The 15,825-nt window shown below is 36.6% G+C and overlaps 1 protein-coding gene across 1 annotated transcript; it reads right to left on the bottom strand.

Moving 5' to 3' along the window:
* Positions 1-816: 816 nt before the first annotated feature.
* On the bottom strand, positions 817-8,673 carry LOC104120061 (calcium-dependent protein kinase 17-like). The gene is made up of 8 exons (XM_009631736.3): positions 7,872-8,673; positions 6,972-7,115; positions 6,174-6,326; positions 5,827-5,942; positions 5,459-5,626; positions 1,962-2,089; positions 1,735-1,834; positions 817-1,211 (listed from the first exon to the last, which is right to left on the bottom strand). Exons 1-8 carry the CDS (start codon positions 8,569-8,571, stop codon positions 1,110-1,112), a joined length of 1,611 nt encoding a protein of 536 aa, XP_009630031.1. The 5' UTR covers positions 8,572-8,673; the 3' UTR covers positions 817-1,109.
* Between the last annotated feature and the right edge of the window lie 7,152 nt (positions 8,674-15,825).

The following is a 15,825-nucleotide window of genomic DNA, read 5'->3' as shown; positions in this document are numbered from 1 at the left end:
ATTAATATAGCTCTCAATCATTAATCTAGAAATGACACCAGTAGCCACTCTATGGGGCTGCTATTTAACTTTTAGCCAATGCAACTTGAATTTCATTTTTTCAGAACAAAATTGTCATGAATTTTCTTGAAGTTAAGGTTTTTTGTTTAAAATTTTATGATAAAATAAGTACTGGCTAATTTCTAAATAGCATCCATGAGAATGACTATCTGTGCACTTGCCCCATCATTAATGATGCTTTGAGATACTACATATCCCCCACCATCATAAGATTATTATTTTTAACTCATCTTACTTGGGAGCCTGGGAGCAATGATAAAGTTGTCTCTGTATGACCTAAAAGTCACGAGTTCGAGTAATGGAAGCAATCACTAATGTTTGCATTATGGTAGATTGTGTAAATCACATCCCTTAAGGTATGGTTTTTTCGCGGACCCTTCATGAATGCATGTTGCTTTGTGCACCGGCTGCCCTCTGGCAAAAGTTGATTGAAGGTAGTTTTTTTTTGGTTTCCCACCCGGTATTCGGTATCCGCATTGGAGCCCGACTATATCCGGATTCGCGCCGGATAGGGCCTCATTTGGGGGGAAGTGCTCCCTACCAAAGATTTTTCCATACCCAAGACTCGAACCCGAGACCTCTAGCTAAGGGAGGAGCAGTCTCATCCGATACACCACATCCTTTGGTGATGTTTGAAGGTAGTTGATTACAAATGCAACAATTATTATCTATTTCTAATACCGCACAAACTATATAGCAACACTAATAGGAAATCCATTGTCTCCAAATAACAATTAAGCACCAACCACATAACAATTTGGCAACAAAAGGATTTACCTTATATATACATAGATAATGTAAAGAATATCTCCCACTCTTAACAAAATCCCAAAAAAACTCATGAATTCTACAATCTCATTTTTTCAAATTTGCTTTTAGGAAAAATGATAGTTATTTAATTTACATAATCATCCATGAACTTTTGTAAATTTCATGAATGACTCTTAAAACTTTACAAAATAAGCCATTGGTCTTCCCTCCAATAAAAGTACCAATGACTTTGATTTTTTTCTTTAATTTTGAATTCTTTTTATATTAACAATGAAAATTTATGCAACAAATGACTCCCTTCTTTTCTTTAGATTTGCTGCAGTTTCTGGAGTTCCTTTTCTCATCATAGCTACAAACTCTTCATAGTTGATTCGACCATCCTGCAAAAATAAATAATTTTATTTATTCATGAATTACCAAATATATTTGAAAATTTAATGTTTGGTAGAAAGGGAAAATATATTTTGAATAATATTTTATAAAAAATGGCTTCTTTATAGAGTAGTTATATTTCAGGGGTGCTCAGTTGGAGAGTGAAAAATACTTTTCAAAATAAATAATATAACTGACATTTATAATAATGTTAGCAAGTCGGATAGTATTTTGATGAAAATTTTCCGTATATTAAATATTAATAGTAATGTGTAACTATTGGTTGGAGCAATGACATGAAGTTTCTTGTTGAGATGATTGTGAACGAAAATAACTTTATCCCAAAAATGCGGAAATTCATTTTTCATCTTTTGGTGAAAAATGTTTTTTTTTTTAGAAAATATTTTTTTGATAACCAAACATCAGAAAATAACTTGTTGTCCCGAAAACCTTTTTTTAAGAAAAAATTTGAAAAATATTTTCCGTCATACCAAATATTTCATATAACGTGTACTCATGTTTTAAGCTTACATTATTAGAGTCAACTTCAGCAACAATTTCCTTTATATCCTTTCCATCGGTCATTCCAAATTCTCTTAAAGCTTGCTCTAACTCTTCTATTGTAATGTACCTGGACAAATTGAAAGAAAATAAATCAAATTTTAATCTATGAGAAAGTTGGTTACAAATATTACAGAGGTAACTAATTCTTCTTATGCGATCAGTATGTATAAATTAAATCCTCGAACAGGACTTACCCGCTATTATCCTTGTCAAAATATTGGAATGCAGTGTAAAGATGTTCTTCTTTGTCCATTCTGTTCATGTGCATTGTTGCTGTAATAAATTCTTCATAATCTATGGTTCCATTTCCATCAGCATCAGCCTAATTTAATATATTCAATGAAAATTAACATTAACTTGACGCAGTGGCGGACGTAGGATTTTCATCAAGGGAATTCAACAACAACAACACAGTGGAATCCCACAAGTGGGGTCTGGGGAGGGTAGTGTGTACGCAGACCTTACCCCTACTCCGGAGGGGTAGAGAGGCTGTTTTCGATAGACCCTCGGCTCAAGAAGATGAAAAGAGATAGTGGAGCAGTAATAGCAAAGGGAGCAAGAAAGATAACATCAACAACATAATAACCATAAAATAGAGAGAAAAGAAATAACAATAGGCAGTAACAATGGCACAGTACTTTATACACAATGGAGTAATATGGATACAACAAGAGCCACTAGCATCCTAAGACACTACACTATCGGACTAGCCTCCTACGACCTAACCTGCAACCCTAATGAAGTAATATGGACACAATTGAAGCCACTAGCAGCTTAAGGCAAAATACAGACTAGCCTCCTACCTCTTAACCTACAACCTTAGTGCTCGCCCTCCACAACGTCCTAACAAGGGCCATGTCCTCGGGAATCTGAAGCTGCACCTGGTCCTGCCTGATCATCTCTCCCCAATATTTCTTAGGCCGTACTCTACCTTTTCTCACACCCGTCAAGGCCAGTCGTTCACACCTCCTAACCGGGGCATCCATACTTCTGCTCCATACGTGCCCGAACCATCTAAGCCTAACTTCCTGTATCTTGTCTTCTATGGGAGTCACGCTCACCTTCACCAGGATATCTTCATTCATAATCTTATCCAGCCTAGTCTGCCCACACATTCATCTCAACATCATCATCTCTGCAACTTTCATCTTTTGGATATGAGAATTCTTGACTGACCAACACTCTGCACCATACATCATGGCCAGTCTAACTACCGCTCTATATAACTTACCTTTAAATTTTGGGGGCACCTTCCTGTCACACAAGACACCAGACGCTAGCCTCCATTTCATCTACCCACCCTTATACGGTGTGTAACATCCTCATCAATCTTCTCATCCTCTTGGATAACCGACCCCAGGTACTTAAAACTCCATTTTTTGGGAATGACTTGAGAGTCAAGCCTAACGTCCATGTCTGCTTCTCCCGAAACGCCGATAAACTTGCACTCCATATATTTTGTCTTAGTCATGCTCAACTTGAAATCTTTAGACTCAAGGGTCTATCTCTAAACCTCCAACCTCTCGTTAACATCGCCTCGCGTCTCATCGATAAGGACAATATCATCGGCGAATAACATATACCATGGCACCTCCCCTTGGATATGGTGTGTTAGTATGTCCGTCGCCAAGGCAAATAAGAACGGGCTTAGCGCCGATCCTTGGTGTAAACCCATAACAACTAAAAAATGCTCCTAGTCGCCCCCCACTATCCTAACCCGAGTCTTAGCTTCATCATACATGTCCTTAATCACCCTAATATAAGCAACCGGAACACCTTTCACCTCCGGGCATCTCCAAAGAACTTCCCTAGGGACCTTGTCATATGATTTTTCTAGGTCAATAAATACCATGTGCAAGCTTTTTTCCTATCCCTATACAGATCAACCAATCTCCTTATAAGATGGATAGCTTACATAGTATAACGACCAGGCATGAATCAAAACTGGTTATCGGATATTGACACTGACCTCCTCACCCTCACTTCCACTACCTTCTCCCAAACTTTCATGGTATGACTTAGTAACTTGATACCCCTATAGTTGTTACAATTCTGGATATCACATTTGTTCTTGTATAGTGGTATCATCGTACTACACCTCCATTCTTATGGCATGTTCTTCGTCCTGAAAATAATATTAAACTGCCCAGTTAGCCACTCCAATCCTGCTATACACACCAACCTCCAGAATTCTACCAGAATCTCGTCGGGCCCGGTCGCTCTTCTCCTGTGCATATTACGCATATCCCCTACGGTCTCCTCGACCTTAATGCGCCTACAGTAGCTAAAATATCGGTGACTCTCGGAGTGCTCCAATTCCCCTAGCACAATATCTTTGTCCCCTTCATCATTCAGCAATTTATAAAAGTAGGTCTGCCATCTCCGTTTAATCTGAGCATCTTCCATCAACACTCTGCATTTCTCGTCCTTGATGCACCTCACTTGGTCTAGATCATGAGCCGTCCTTTCTCTCGCCTTGGCCAGCTGGAATAACCTCTTGTCCCTGCCTTTGTCCCCCAGCTCTTCGTACAAGCGACCAAATGCTGTAGTCTTAGCCTCTGTGACCGCTAACTTCGCCACCTTCCTAGCTGTCTTATATCTTTCTCTGTTCATCCTCCTTTCCTCCTCGTCTGTACTCTCCACTAACCTCCGGTACACCATTTTCTTTTCTTCCACCTTTCCCTGGACCTCGGTGTTACACCACCAGTCGCCCCTGTGACCGCCCGAGTAACCCTTCGAGACTTTTAACACCTCTCTCGCAGCCTCTCTTATACAATTTGCCGTTATTTTACACATATCGCTCGCGTCCTCACTACTCCTCCAGGCCCCCATAGTCAACAACCTCCCCTCCAACTCCTGGGATTTATCCTTCGTTAAGGCACCCCACCTAATCCTCGGATGGCCCCGAACCACGTTCTTCTTCCTCCTTATCATGATGCCGACATCCATCACCAAGAGCCTATGTTGGGTCGCGAGTGTTTCACTCGAGATAATCTTGCAATCCTTGCACAACCCTCTATCACACCTCCTTAGGAGTAGATAGTCAATCTGGATCTTAGCCACCGAACTTTGAAAAGTAAAAAATAAAATAAAAAGTAAACACGCAAAGAAGCGCTAAGAGGATTCTACAACTAATATATATGCATAAAGTTTTTTAATATAGAGTATAATTTTCGGCGAAGGAGGTTCGGCTGAACCCCCATCTGCCCACCTAGCTTCGCCCATGGCTTGACGAATAAGAGACTTGCAAGTTGCAACATTTTCAATAATCTTTATTGCAGAAAGATTACTGGAGGGTGGGGTGTACGTAGACCTTACCTTTACCTTTATGGGATAGAGAGTAGGGGGAAGGGGGGAGGGGGAGGGGAGGGGGGAGAGTTATCATAAACAACATCTCTACTTTCATAAGATAGGGGTAAGGTCTGCATGCACATTATCCCCCCAGACCTCACTTGTGAGACTATACTGGGTTGTTGTCGTACAGACTGTTTCCGATAGAGCCCCGACTCAAGACGTTTTTTTTAGGTCCCCATTGCCATAAATTATGACATAAGCTCAACCACTTGGGCCGACCTAAGGTGGATACCCTCCTAAGTGCAATTGATATTACTAACAACTTAATTAGGAATTAACAAGTTAAATATAAGAAAATAATTTGGTATTTGCAATAATAAGTAATTAGAGAACTTACAGCTTCCATTAACTGTTGAATCTCATAATCAGATAATTTTGTGCCTTGTTTGGCAAGTCCTTGTTTTAGCTCCTCAAGTGTTATTGCCCCACTGTTATCAGTATCCATGCTTTTGAACATTTGCTTCAATCCCATAATCTCTTCCTCTGATAGACATCCTGCAATTACCTGTAATATATTCCTCCAAGTGAATATTTTGGTACATTAATAATTAATTCTTAAAATGTACTTGACGTCAAAAACTTATGTTACTCAGATTCTTTAAAAATGTCGTCACATTCGTGTCGGATCATCTAAAAATAATATATTTTTTGAGAATCCGACACGGATACAACAACATTTCTTGAGGATTCGAGCAAATATATTACCCGGAGAGCAACTTTCTTGAAGTTGTTCATAGCTCTAAATTGTTTGAGCCTACTCAAAACAGCATTGTCAAGTGGTGTATCTGGTGCTTCTCCATCTTCCTTGATCCATGGATGATCTTCATATAAAAAGTTTGTTAGCTATTATGTAAATTATGTTGCTCGGACTCTTCAAAATTGTTCGCACACGTATCAGATCCTTAAAAAATGCACTACTTTTGGAGGATCCGACACACACCTGACAACATTTTTGAGGAGTCCTTTCGAATATCCTTTAACAAATTACTATATTGGCAGACAGATTATAAGAGGGGATGATTGAATTCTACTGAACAATGTAAAACACTTACTTAAGACTTGGATTGCTGTCAACCTCTGCTTAGGGTCTATAGTCAACATCTTCTTGACAAGGTCTTTGGCACCATGGGAAATTGCAGGCCATGGATCACTTGAAAAGTCAATATGTCCTCTCAATATTGCATTGAATATTCCATGTTCAGTTTCTGAAAACAAATTAATAATAATCATTCATTAATCTCTAATTAATCTCACTCTAAAGTAACATAGACTATTCTTTCTCTACATACCATTACTAGGATTTTCTTAGTCCATGAAGTTCATTTCCACAAATATATACTAATATTTTTGTTTTTTGGGGTTCCTATCCAGTGTCCGGTATCTGCATTGAAGCCTGACTAAATCCAGATTCGCGCCGGGAAGTCCCATATTGGGGGATAAAGCGTTCTTAACAAAGGCGACTCCATACCTAGGACTGATCTCAAGACCTCTGATTAAGGATGGAGGAGTACTTATCACTCTACCACAACCGTTGTTGGTAAAAATATACTAATATTGTACGAGTTCAACAGAAACACGGCTTTCAATTTGAACTTATATATATTTCAATAATCTAAATCCTGAATCCGACACTGAGATAAAATTACAAAGGGTAAGGAGGAGATTTTATTATTTACTTAATTTAAGCGACTCGATATCTCATTTTGCTTTCAATACCTATTCTCTTCCACATGATAATATATTCACGTGAACCGATGACTCACAAATCAGATATTAAAAACATATGTGTTTATTTTGCCTCTTATTTTTCTAACTTAAAGAATACTCTAAGGTTTGTGTTAGTGATATACCCGCCCAAAAAGGAGGAACACCAGAAAGAAGAATATATAACATAACTCCCACACTCCATATATCAACTTCTGGACCATATCTTCTTTTCAAGACTTCAGGTGCAATGTAATATGCACTACCCACAATGTCCTTAAACACATCTCCTGCACAATACAAAATTTTAAGAGATATATTAATATTACATCCAAAGTCCCAAGAATAATCATGCTAACCAAATATATTCCAAAAATCATACTAACAAAATATAATCAAAGAATCATGCAAACCAAATATAATTTCAAGAACCAAGCAAATTATATCATAATACGCTAAATACTTATCTACACTGCGTGTTTAAACCAAATCGAACAATATAACCATAAGAGTCACAAATTAAAGTGAGAAAAGAAATGGCAGCATGGTGGACGAAGCATCCCGCGTTCATGCAGGATCCGGGGAAGGGCCGCACCTCAAGGAGGTGTGATGTAGGCAGCCTACCCTGATGCCAGCATCAGTTGTTGATTCTACGGCTCAAACCCGTGATGTATAGGTCACACGGAGACAACTTTACCGTTGCTCCAAAGCTCCCATTCTAAAGTGAGAATACATCAGTATTTATATAATTATATCTTACATTCAGTTGTTTGGTGTAAACATTGAGTAAACAACAACAACAACAACCCAGTAAAATCCGACAAGTAAGGTCTGGGAAGGCTAGTGTGTACGCAGACCTTACCCCTACCCCGAGGGAGTAGAGAGGTTGTTTCCGATAAACCCTCGGTTCAAAAAGACGAAAAAGACAATATATCAGTACCACCAACAGAAATCATAAAATAATAACAGCATCATAAGAATCAGAAAATAAATGAAAAGCAATAAAAGGCGTAAACATTGAGTGCGAATAAATATATAATTCTTACCTTGTTTGTAGAATACAGAAAGACCAAAATCTGTAGCCTTGAGAGGTGAATCTTCATCTTTATTAAGTAGGAGGAAATTCTCAGGCTTAAGATCTCTATGAATAACTCCCATAGAATGACAAGTATGTACAATTTGCACAATTGTTCTTAACAAAGTTGCAGCTGCCCTTTCAGTATAATGTCCCTTAGCAATAATTCTATCAAAAAGTTCACCACCTGCACATAATTCCATAACCAAATGCACTGAATGTTTATCTTCATATGCCCCTTTTAATTCCACAATATTTTGTTGCCCTGTTAAATGATGCATTATTTGTACTTCTCTCTTCACATCTTCAATATCCTCTTTATTAACCAATTTCCTCTTTGCTATAGTTTTACATGCAAATTGTTCACCACTTTGTTTGTGTGTACATAAATGTGTAACACCAAATTGACCCCTCCCTAATTCTTTACCTATAGAATATGTTTTTCTAACATCTTCCATTGGTCTGCCTAAAACTGGACCTATAGGGGAATTTTTTGATGGTTTTGAAGAAGGATCAGGAGATTTTGGTGGTGTAATTGAACCATGATTTTGTTGTTGTTGAGAATTATTTGAAACTGATTGATCATTTTTGGTATTGGATTTTTGTCTAGTATGATCATTATTATTTGTATGTTCATTATCAGGTTGGCCCCTTGAGCAACAGTTCCCCATTGTGTAAAAGGGGGACTAAAAGAGGCTAAAGAAATGAAGATGAAGAAGAAATAAACACAATATGAGAAAATATGAAAAGAGAAAGAGAGTTAATTTAGGAGAAGGAAAGAAAGAAAAAAGAAAGAAAATATAAGTTTGAAATAAATGAGTGAATGAAGTAAAGTGATGGTGATTGGTTACTCATTTTTTTCACAAGCAAAATGACTTAGAGTTAGAGGTGGAGAAATATCTTTAATTTTTTTTAATTTTTTTTATGACTATGAGTGTTTGTTGATAAGATATAGTTAATGAGTTTAACTTATATACGATGACAATAAAAAAAAGTTCACTCTATCAAGTCATTTAAAAAATAGTTATAGATAATCGTCCATAATAAATAAAATTACTGACGTATAATAAGCCATGTTATTATATGTTACAACATGTTAATATATACGAATATATAAACTCATTGACAGTTGATGTAGATAAGTATATTAGTCATAGTTAATTGGTTGTGACTATGTTTCTCCTGAGTCGATGGTATATCGAAAACAATCTTTCTATTTTCACAATGTAGGATTAAGATTGCGTACACACTCCCCGCCTCGGACTTCACTTGTGAAATTATACAGAGTTTGTCGTTGTTATTATTGTGTTGATTAAGTTGTCAAATATGTGCTTAAGAATTCTTTGGATGGCTTAAACTAGTCAACACTCTGAATGGTAAATGTTGCCTAGAGATAACTTTGAGTAAAGGAGGCTCAGAGTATTTTTTGGAGAAATTTAACAAACTAATTGTTGGTAATTATTGTTAGTTTAGTTACACCATAGAAGTTTACCTAACTAAATTAGCAACTGCAAGTCTACTGATACTACAAATGGAAGGAGAAGAATAACTTATCCTACCAAGAAAAGCTTGTATTATCTTAGTTTTACTAAATGTCTTTGAATAAATTTTATTGTTATGACGAGTAAAATTCAGTGATCTTACTCTTATAATAGATAAAATTTAGTTATTTTGTTATAAAATAAAGACTGTAAAGTAAAGACAAGTATAGAGAGAAATTGATATCTTATTCAAACTTCAAACTTCCGTACATAATGAACTGAATTCTCCTCTATTTATAGAAGAAAGGAAGCTGCTACTGCAAGCTGCTGTGTAAGCTGCTACTGCAAGCTGCTGTGTAAGCTGCTGCTCTAAACTATTGTGCCAGATATAGATAATCTTCTATCATGGGTAATATTTATCCATAGCGGAGTATTGAAAGGATAAGCTTCTTCAGGAGGCTTATTTCCAATAGAGTACTAAATAGATAAATATATTTATGGCGGAGTCTCATATGGATAAACTTCTTCAGAAAGCTTATTTACAACGGAGTACTAAATGAACATCCATAATATAATATATTCATAACACTCCCCCTTGGATGTTCATTAAAAGATAATGTGCCTCGTTAAAACCTTACTAGAAAAAATCCAGTGGAAAAAAATCCTAATGAAGGAAAAAGAATACACATATTTAGTAATACGCATTGCTAACTGCCTCATTAAAAACCTTATAGGGAAAACCCTGTGGGAAAAAACTTAATAAGAAAAAAAGAGTACATCGCGTATTTTACTCCCCCTGATGAAAACTTTGTTTCAAATATTTAAGTCTCTGCATTCCAATCTTGTATACCATCTTCTCAAAAGTTGAAGTTGGTAAAGATTTGGTGAATAAATCTGCCGGATTGTCACTTGAACGGATTTGTTGCACATCAATGTCACCATTTTTCTGAAGATCGTATGTGTAGAATAATTTTGGTGAAATGTGCTTCGTTCTATCTCCTTTTATAAATCCTACCTTCAATTGGGCTATGCATGCAGCATTGTCTTCGTATAAAATTGTGGGTCTTTTCTCACATTCCAAACCACATTTTTCTCGAATAAAATAAATTATTGATCTCAACCATACGCATTCCCTACTTGCTTCATGAATAGCTATTATTTCAGCATGATTTGAAGAAGTAGCAATAATAGATTGTTTTGTGGAGCGCCATGATATGATAGTACCTCCACATGTAAACACGTACCCGGTTTGAGATCTAGCTTTATGAGGATCAGATAAATAACCTGCATCTGCATAACCAACAAGATCTGCACTATCTTTGTTAGCATAAAATAAACCCATATCAAGAGTTCCCTTTAAATATCGCAATATATGCTTAATCCCATTCCAATGTCTCCGTGTAGGAGAAGAGCTATATCTTGCTAGTAAATTAACAGAAAATGCTATGTCAGGCCTTGTAACATTAGCAAGATACATAAGTGCACCAATTGTACTGAGATAGGGTGTTTCAGGACCCAGGAGCTCCTCATCCTCTTCTGGAGGTCGGAACGGGTCCTTATTCACTTCAAGTGATCAAACAACCATTGGTGTACTCAATAGGTGTGCTTTGTCCATGTAAAAGCGTTTTAAGACCCTTTCTGTATAGGCAGATTGATGGATAAAGATCTCGTCTGCTAAATGTTCAATTTGCAGACCAAGACAAAGTTTTGTCTTCCCAAGATCTTTCATCTCAAATTCTTTCTTAAGATATTCAATTATCTTTTGGAGCTCTTCTGAAGTTCCAACAAGATTTATGTCATCAACATAAATAGCAAGTATAACAAATTCTGAAGCCATTTTCTTTATAAAAATACATGGACAAATAACATCATTTATGTAACCCTCTTTCAGCAAATATTCACTGAGGCGATTATACCACATGCGCCCAGATTGCTTTAAACCGTACAAAGATCTTTGTAATCTGATTGAGTACATTTCCCGAGATTTTGAATATGCTTCAGGCATTTTAAATCCTTCAGGGATTTTCATGTAAATTTCATTATCAAGTGACCCGTACAGATAAGTTGTAACCACATCCATTAGATGTATTTCAAGCCTTTCACGTAAGGCTAAACTGATGAGATATCGAAATGTTATGGCATCCATAACGGGTGAATATGTTTCTTCATAATCGACTCCAGGTCGTTGTGAGAATCCTTGTGCGACAAGGCGAGCCTTGTATCTTTCAACTTCATTTTGCTCATTCCTTTTTCGCACAAAAACCCATTTATGACCGACTGGTTTTATACTAGCAGGTGTTTGGACTACTGATCCAAAGACCTCTCTTTTAGCAAGTGCGTTCAATTCTGATTGAATTGTCCCTTGCCATTTTGGCCAATCAGATCTTTGTTGACATTCTTCGACAGATCGGGGTTCAAAATCCTCACTATCTTGCATAATGTTAAGTGCAACATTATATGTAAAAATATTATCCACCACTATTTCAGATCGATTTAAATTAATTCCATCACCAGTAGAACTTATTAAAAGTTCTTCGCTCACTTGAGTCTCAGGTTTATTGATTTCTTCAGGAATCTCATAACTAATCAGATCTTGGGTCTCTTCAGGAGATCCCTTCATAATATCATTTTGATCATTTTTCGATTTTCTTTTTCTAGGATTTCGATCCTTAGAACCCATAGGCCTACCATGCTTCAGGCGTGCTTTAGGTTCACTAGCTCTCATGCTAATAGATGGTCCTGCTGGGACATCAATTCGAATAGGCACATTCCCTGCAGGGATATGTGACTTAGTAATCCTTTTCAAATCAGTAAATGCGTCTGGCATTTGATTTGTTATATTCTGTAAATAGATGATCTTCTGGACCTCCTGATTATATATAGGGGTACGTGGATCAAAGTGAGATAATGATGAAACTTTCCACACAATTTCTCTTTTGATTTCCTTTTTCTCTCCCCCTAATTGTGGGAAATTTATTTCATCAAATCGACAATCTACAAATCGAGCAGTAAATAAATCTCCCGTCAATGGTTCAAGATAGCGAATAATAGAGGGTGATTCAAACCCAATATATATTCCTAACCTTCTTTGGGGGCCCATCTTACTGCGTTGTGGTGTTGCTACTGGCACATATACAGCACATCCAAAAATTCGTAGATGGGCAATATTTGGTTCATGACCAAAAATGAATTGTGACGGAGAATATTTATTATAATGGGTTGGTCTGAGACGGATAAGTGATGCTGCGTGCAAGATAGCATGGCCCCAAACAGTAGTGGACAATTTTGTTTTCATAAGTAGTGGTCTTGCTATCAATTGCAGTCGTTTAATAAATGACTCTGCAAGGCCATTTTGAGTATGAACATAAGCTACCGGATGTTCAACTTTTATCCCAACTGATAGACAATAATCATCAAAAGCTTGAGATGAGAATTCTCCAGCATTATCAAGGCGAATAGCCTTTATAGGATAATCTGGGAATTGTGCCCTTAATCGAATTATTTGGGCTAATAACTTTGTAAACGCCAGGTTGCGAGATGATAATAGGCACACATGAGACCATCTTGAAGATGCATCTATTAGGACCATAAAATATCTAAACAACCCACTTGGTGGGTGAATAGGTCCACATATATCTCCATGCATACGTTCTAAGAAGGTAGGGGACTCAATGCCAACCTTCATTGGTGATGGTCTAGTGATCATTTTGCCTTGATAACAAGCATCACAAGAAAATTCATTATTTGTAAGAATCTTTAGGTTCTTTAATGGATGCCCACTCGAATTTTCAGTAATTCGTCTCATCATTATTGATCCAGGATGGCCCAAACGGCCATGCCAAAGTACAAAAGTATTTGAATCAGTAAACTTCTGGTTTACGATAGAGTGTATTTCAACTGTACTAATCTTTGAATAATATAAGCCAGAAGATAAAGTTGGTAACTTTTCTACAATGCATTTCTGGCCAGAAATATTCTTTGTAATACAAATATATTTCACATTCATTTCATCTATTGTCTCAACATGATACCCATTTCGGCGGATATCTATAAAACTCAACAAGTTTCTTCGGGACTTGGAGGAGTACAATGCATTGTCGATAATAAGTTTTGTTCCCTTAGACAGAAATACAATAGCTCTTCCGGAGCCTTCAATTAAACTTATATTACCAGAAATTATAGAAACATTTACTTTTTCCTTATGCAAATAAGAAAAATATTTCTGATCTTTGAATATGGCATGAGTTGTTCCACTATCAACTACACAAATATCTTCATGATTGGTCTTTGATCCAAACATAATTTGAGGATTATCCATATTCTTCAAAATAACATAAACAAAATAAATATGATAGTAAACATTATTATCAAAGCATAACTTTTATTTATGTACAACAATTACATAGCCATACTATCTACTACAAATAACAAAAATTAAAATATTTACATCTCTACAGATTCACTACCGATCACATGACTTGTTTCTCCTTCTGGGAGTGCAAAATAATCAGCTACATCCAAATGCATGAAGTCTAAATTGTCTTCAGAAATAAAATTTGCTTCAGCATTTTTCTCTGTCTTCTTCAGGGAGGCTTGATACAGCTCAACCAGGTATTTTGGCGTACGACATGTACGTGACCAGTGCCCTTTTCCTCCACATCTATAGCATGCATTTTCTGGCTTTGCTGCTTGCACCGCTTCATGCTTTTGCTCCTTCCTTTTCCACTGCTGGTGGTGAGGAGAGTTCTTTGGTGCATTATTATTATCACGATTAGAGTTTCCTCCCCGACCACGGCCATGACCACGACTGGGGCCACGTCCTCTTCCACGCTTAGCTTGGTGGAAGTTCGTCTCATTCACTTCAGGGAATGGACAAGAACCAGTAGGTCAGCTTTCATGATTTTTTATTAATAGCCTATTATGTTGCTCGGCTACAAGAAGATGTAAGATAAGTTCAGAATACTTTTTAAATCCCATCTCTCGATATTGCTGCTGCAGGAGCATATTCGAGGCATGAAAAGTGGTGAATGTTTTCTCCAACATATCATGATCAGTAATATTATCATCACATAGTTTCAATTGGGAAATAATTCTGAACATAGCAGAATTATACTCACTGATAGATTTAAAATCTTGTAGCCTTAGATGAATCCAATCATAACGTGCCTATGGAAGAACGACCATCTTCAGGTGGTCATATCTATCTTTCAAATTACTCCACAGTATGACTGGATCTTTAACAGTAAGATATTCCATTTTCAGGCCCTCATCAAGGTGATGGCGTAGGAATATCATTGCTTTGGCACGGTCTTGGTTTGATGCCTGATTTTTATCTTTGATGGTGTCTGCCAGACCCATCGCATCAAGATGAATTTCGGCATCAAGCACCCAAGACATGTAGCTTTTGCCCGATATATCCAGGGCTACAAACTCAAGTTTAGAAAGATTTGACATTATTTAGAAAAAAAAAGTTCGTACCTCTGATACTTTCAAAGTATTTTCTCGAGATGGCAGAGTCTCGTGCTGATAACGTGTTATAAAATAAAGACTGTAAAGTAAAGACAAGTATAGAGAGAAACTGATATCTTATTCAAACTTCTGTACATAATGAACTGAATTCTCCTCTATTTATAGAAGAAAGGAAGCTGGTGTGTAAGCTGCTACTGCAAGCTGCTGTGTAAGCTGCTTGTAAGCTGCTACTCTAAACTGTTGTGCCAGATATAGATAATCTTCTATCATGGGTAATATTTATCCATAGCGGAGTACCGATAGGATAAGCTTCTTCAGGAGGCTTATTTCCAATAGAGTACTAAATAGATAAACATATTTATGGCGGAGTCTCATATGGATAAACTTCTTCAGGAAGCTTATTTACAACGGAGTACTAAATGAACATCCATAATATAATATATTCATAACATATTTAATATTATAAAAATAATTTTATAATTTTATTATTATAGGAAGTTCAGTGCTTATACGGAAAATTAGTCCAATAGTTGTGCTCGGCAAATTATTGTAGCATTTGATGAATAACTAGATAATACCAAAATTAATTCCAATTTTTATATTTTCCACTTATGCCAGTTGACTTAGTCAAACTAGGACGAGTCAACTTGAGGTTTAAAGCATCAATTTAAATTGTCGATACAAATAATTTGGTTTATGAAGACACTTAATAAAGAATTTAATGGAAATCCAGGTAACCTCAAAGTCAAAGCGATCAAAATCAGAAAGTCATTAATCTACCAGAAAACTTTATTACCCTCCCTAATCAAGCTTTAACTTAATTATATTGCTATATATAATTTACCAATTATATAAAAATTAGCATTAATGAGTATCCATTTATATTAGGAATTGAATAGGAAATCTCAATCCATGCGCTCTCTCTTCGTCGCTCTCTCTCTCTCTTTGTCTCCTTCACTGTTCTTTTTCCAATTT

Source organism: Nicotiana tomentosiformis, chromosome 11 (assembly GCF_000390325.3).
Source record: "Nicotiana tomentosiformis chromosome 11, ASM39032v3, whole genome shotgun sequence".
NCBI lineage: Eukaryota > Viridiplantae > Streptophyta > Magnoliopsida > Solanales > Solanaceae > Nicotiana > Nicotiana tomentosiformis.
The sequence above is the reverse complement of the archived record's forward strand: the minus strand, read 5'-3'. Positions and strand labels throughout refer to the sequence as shown.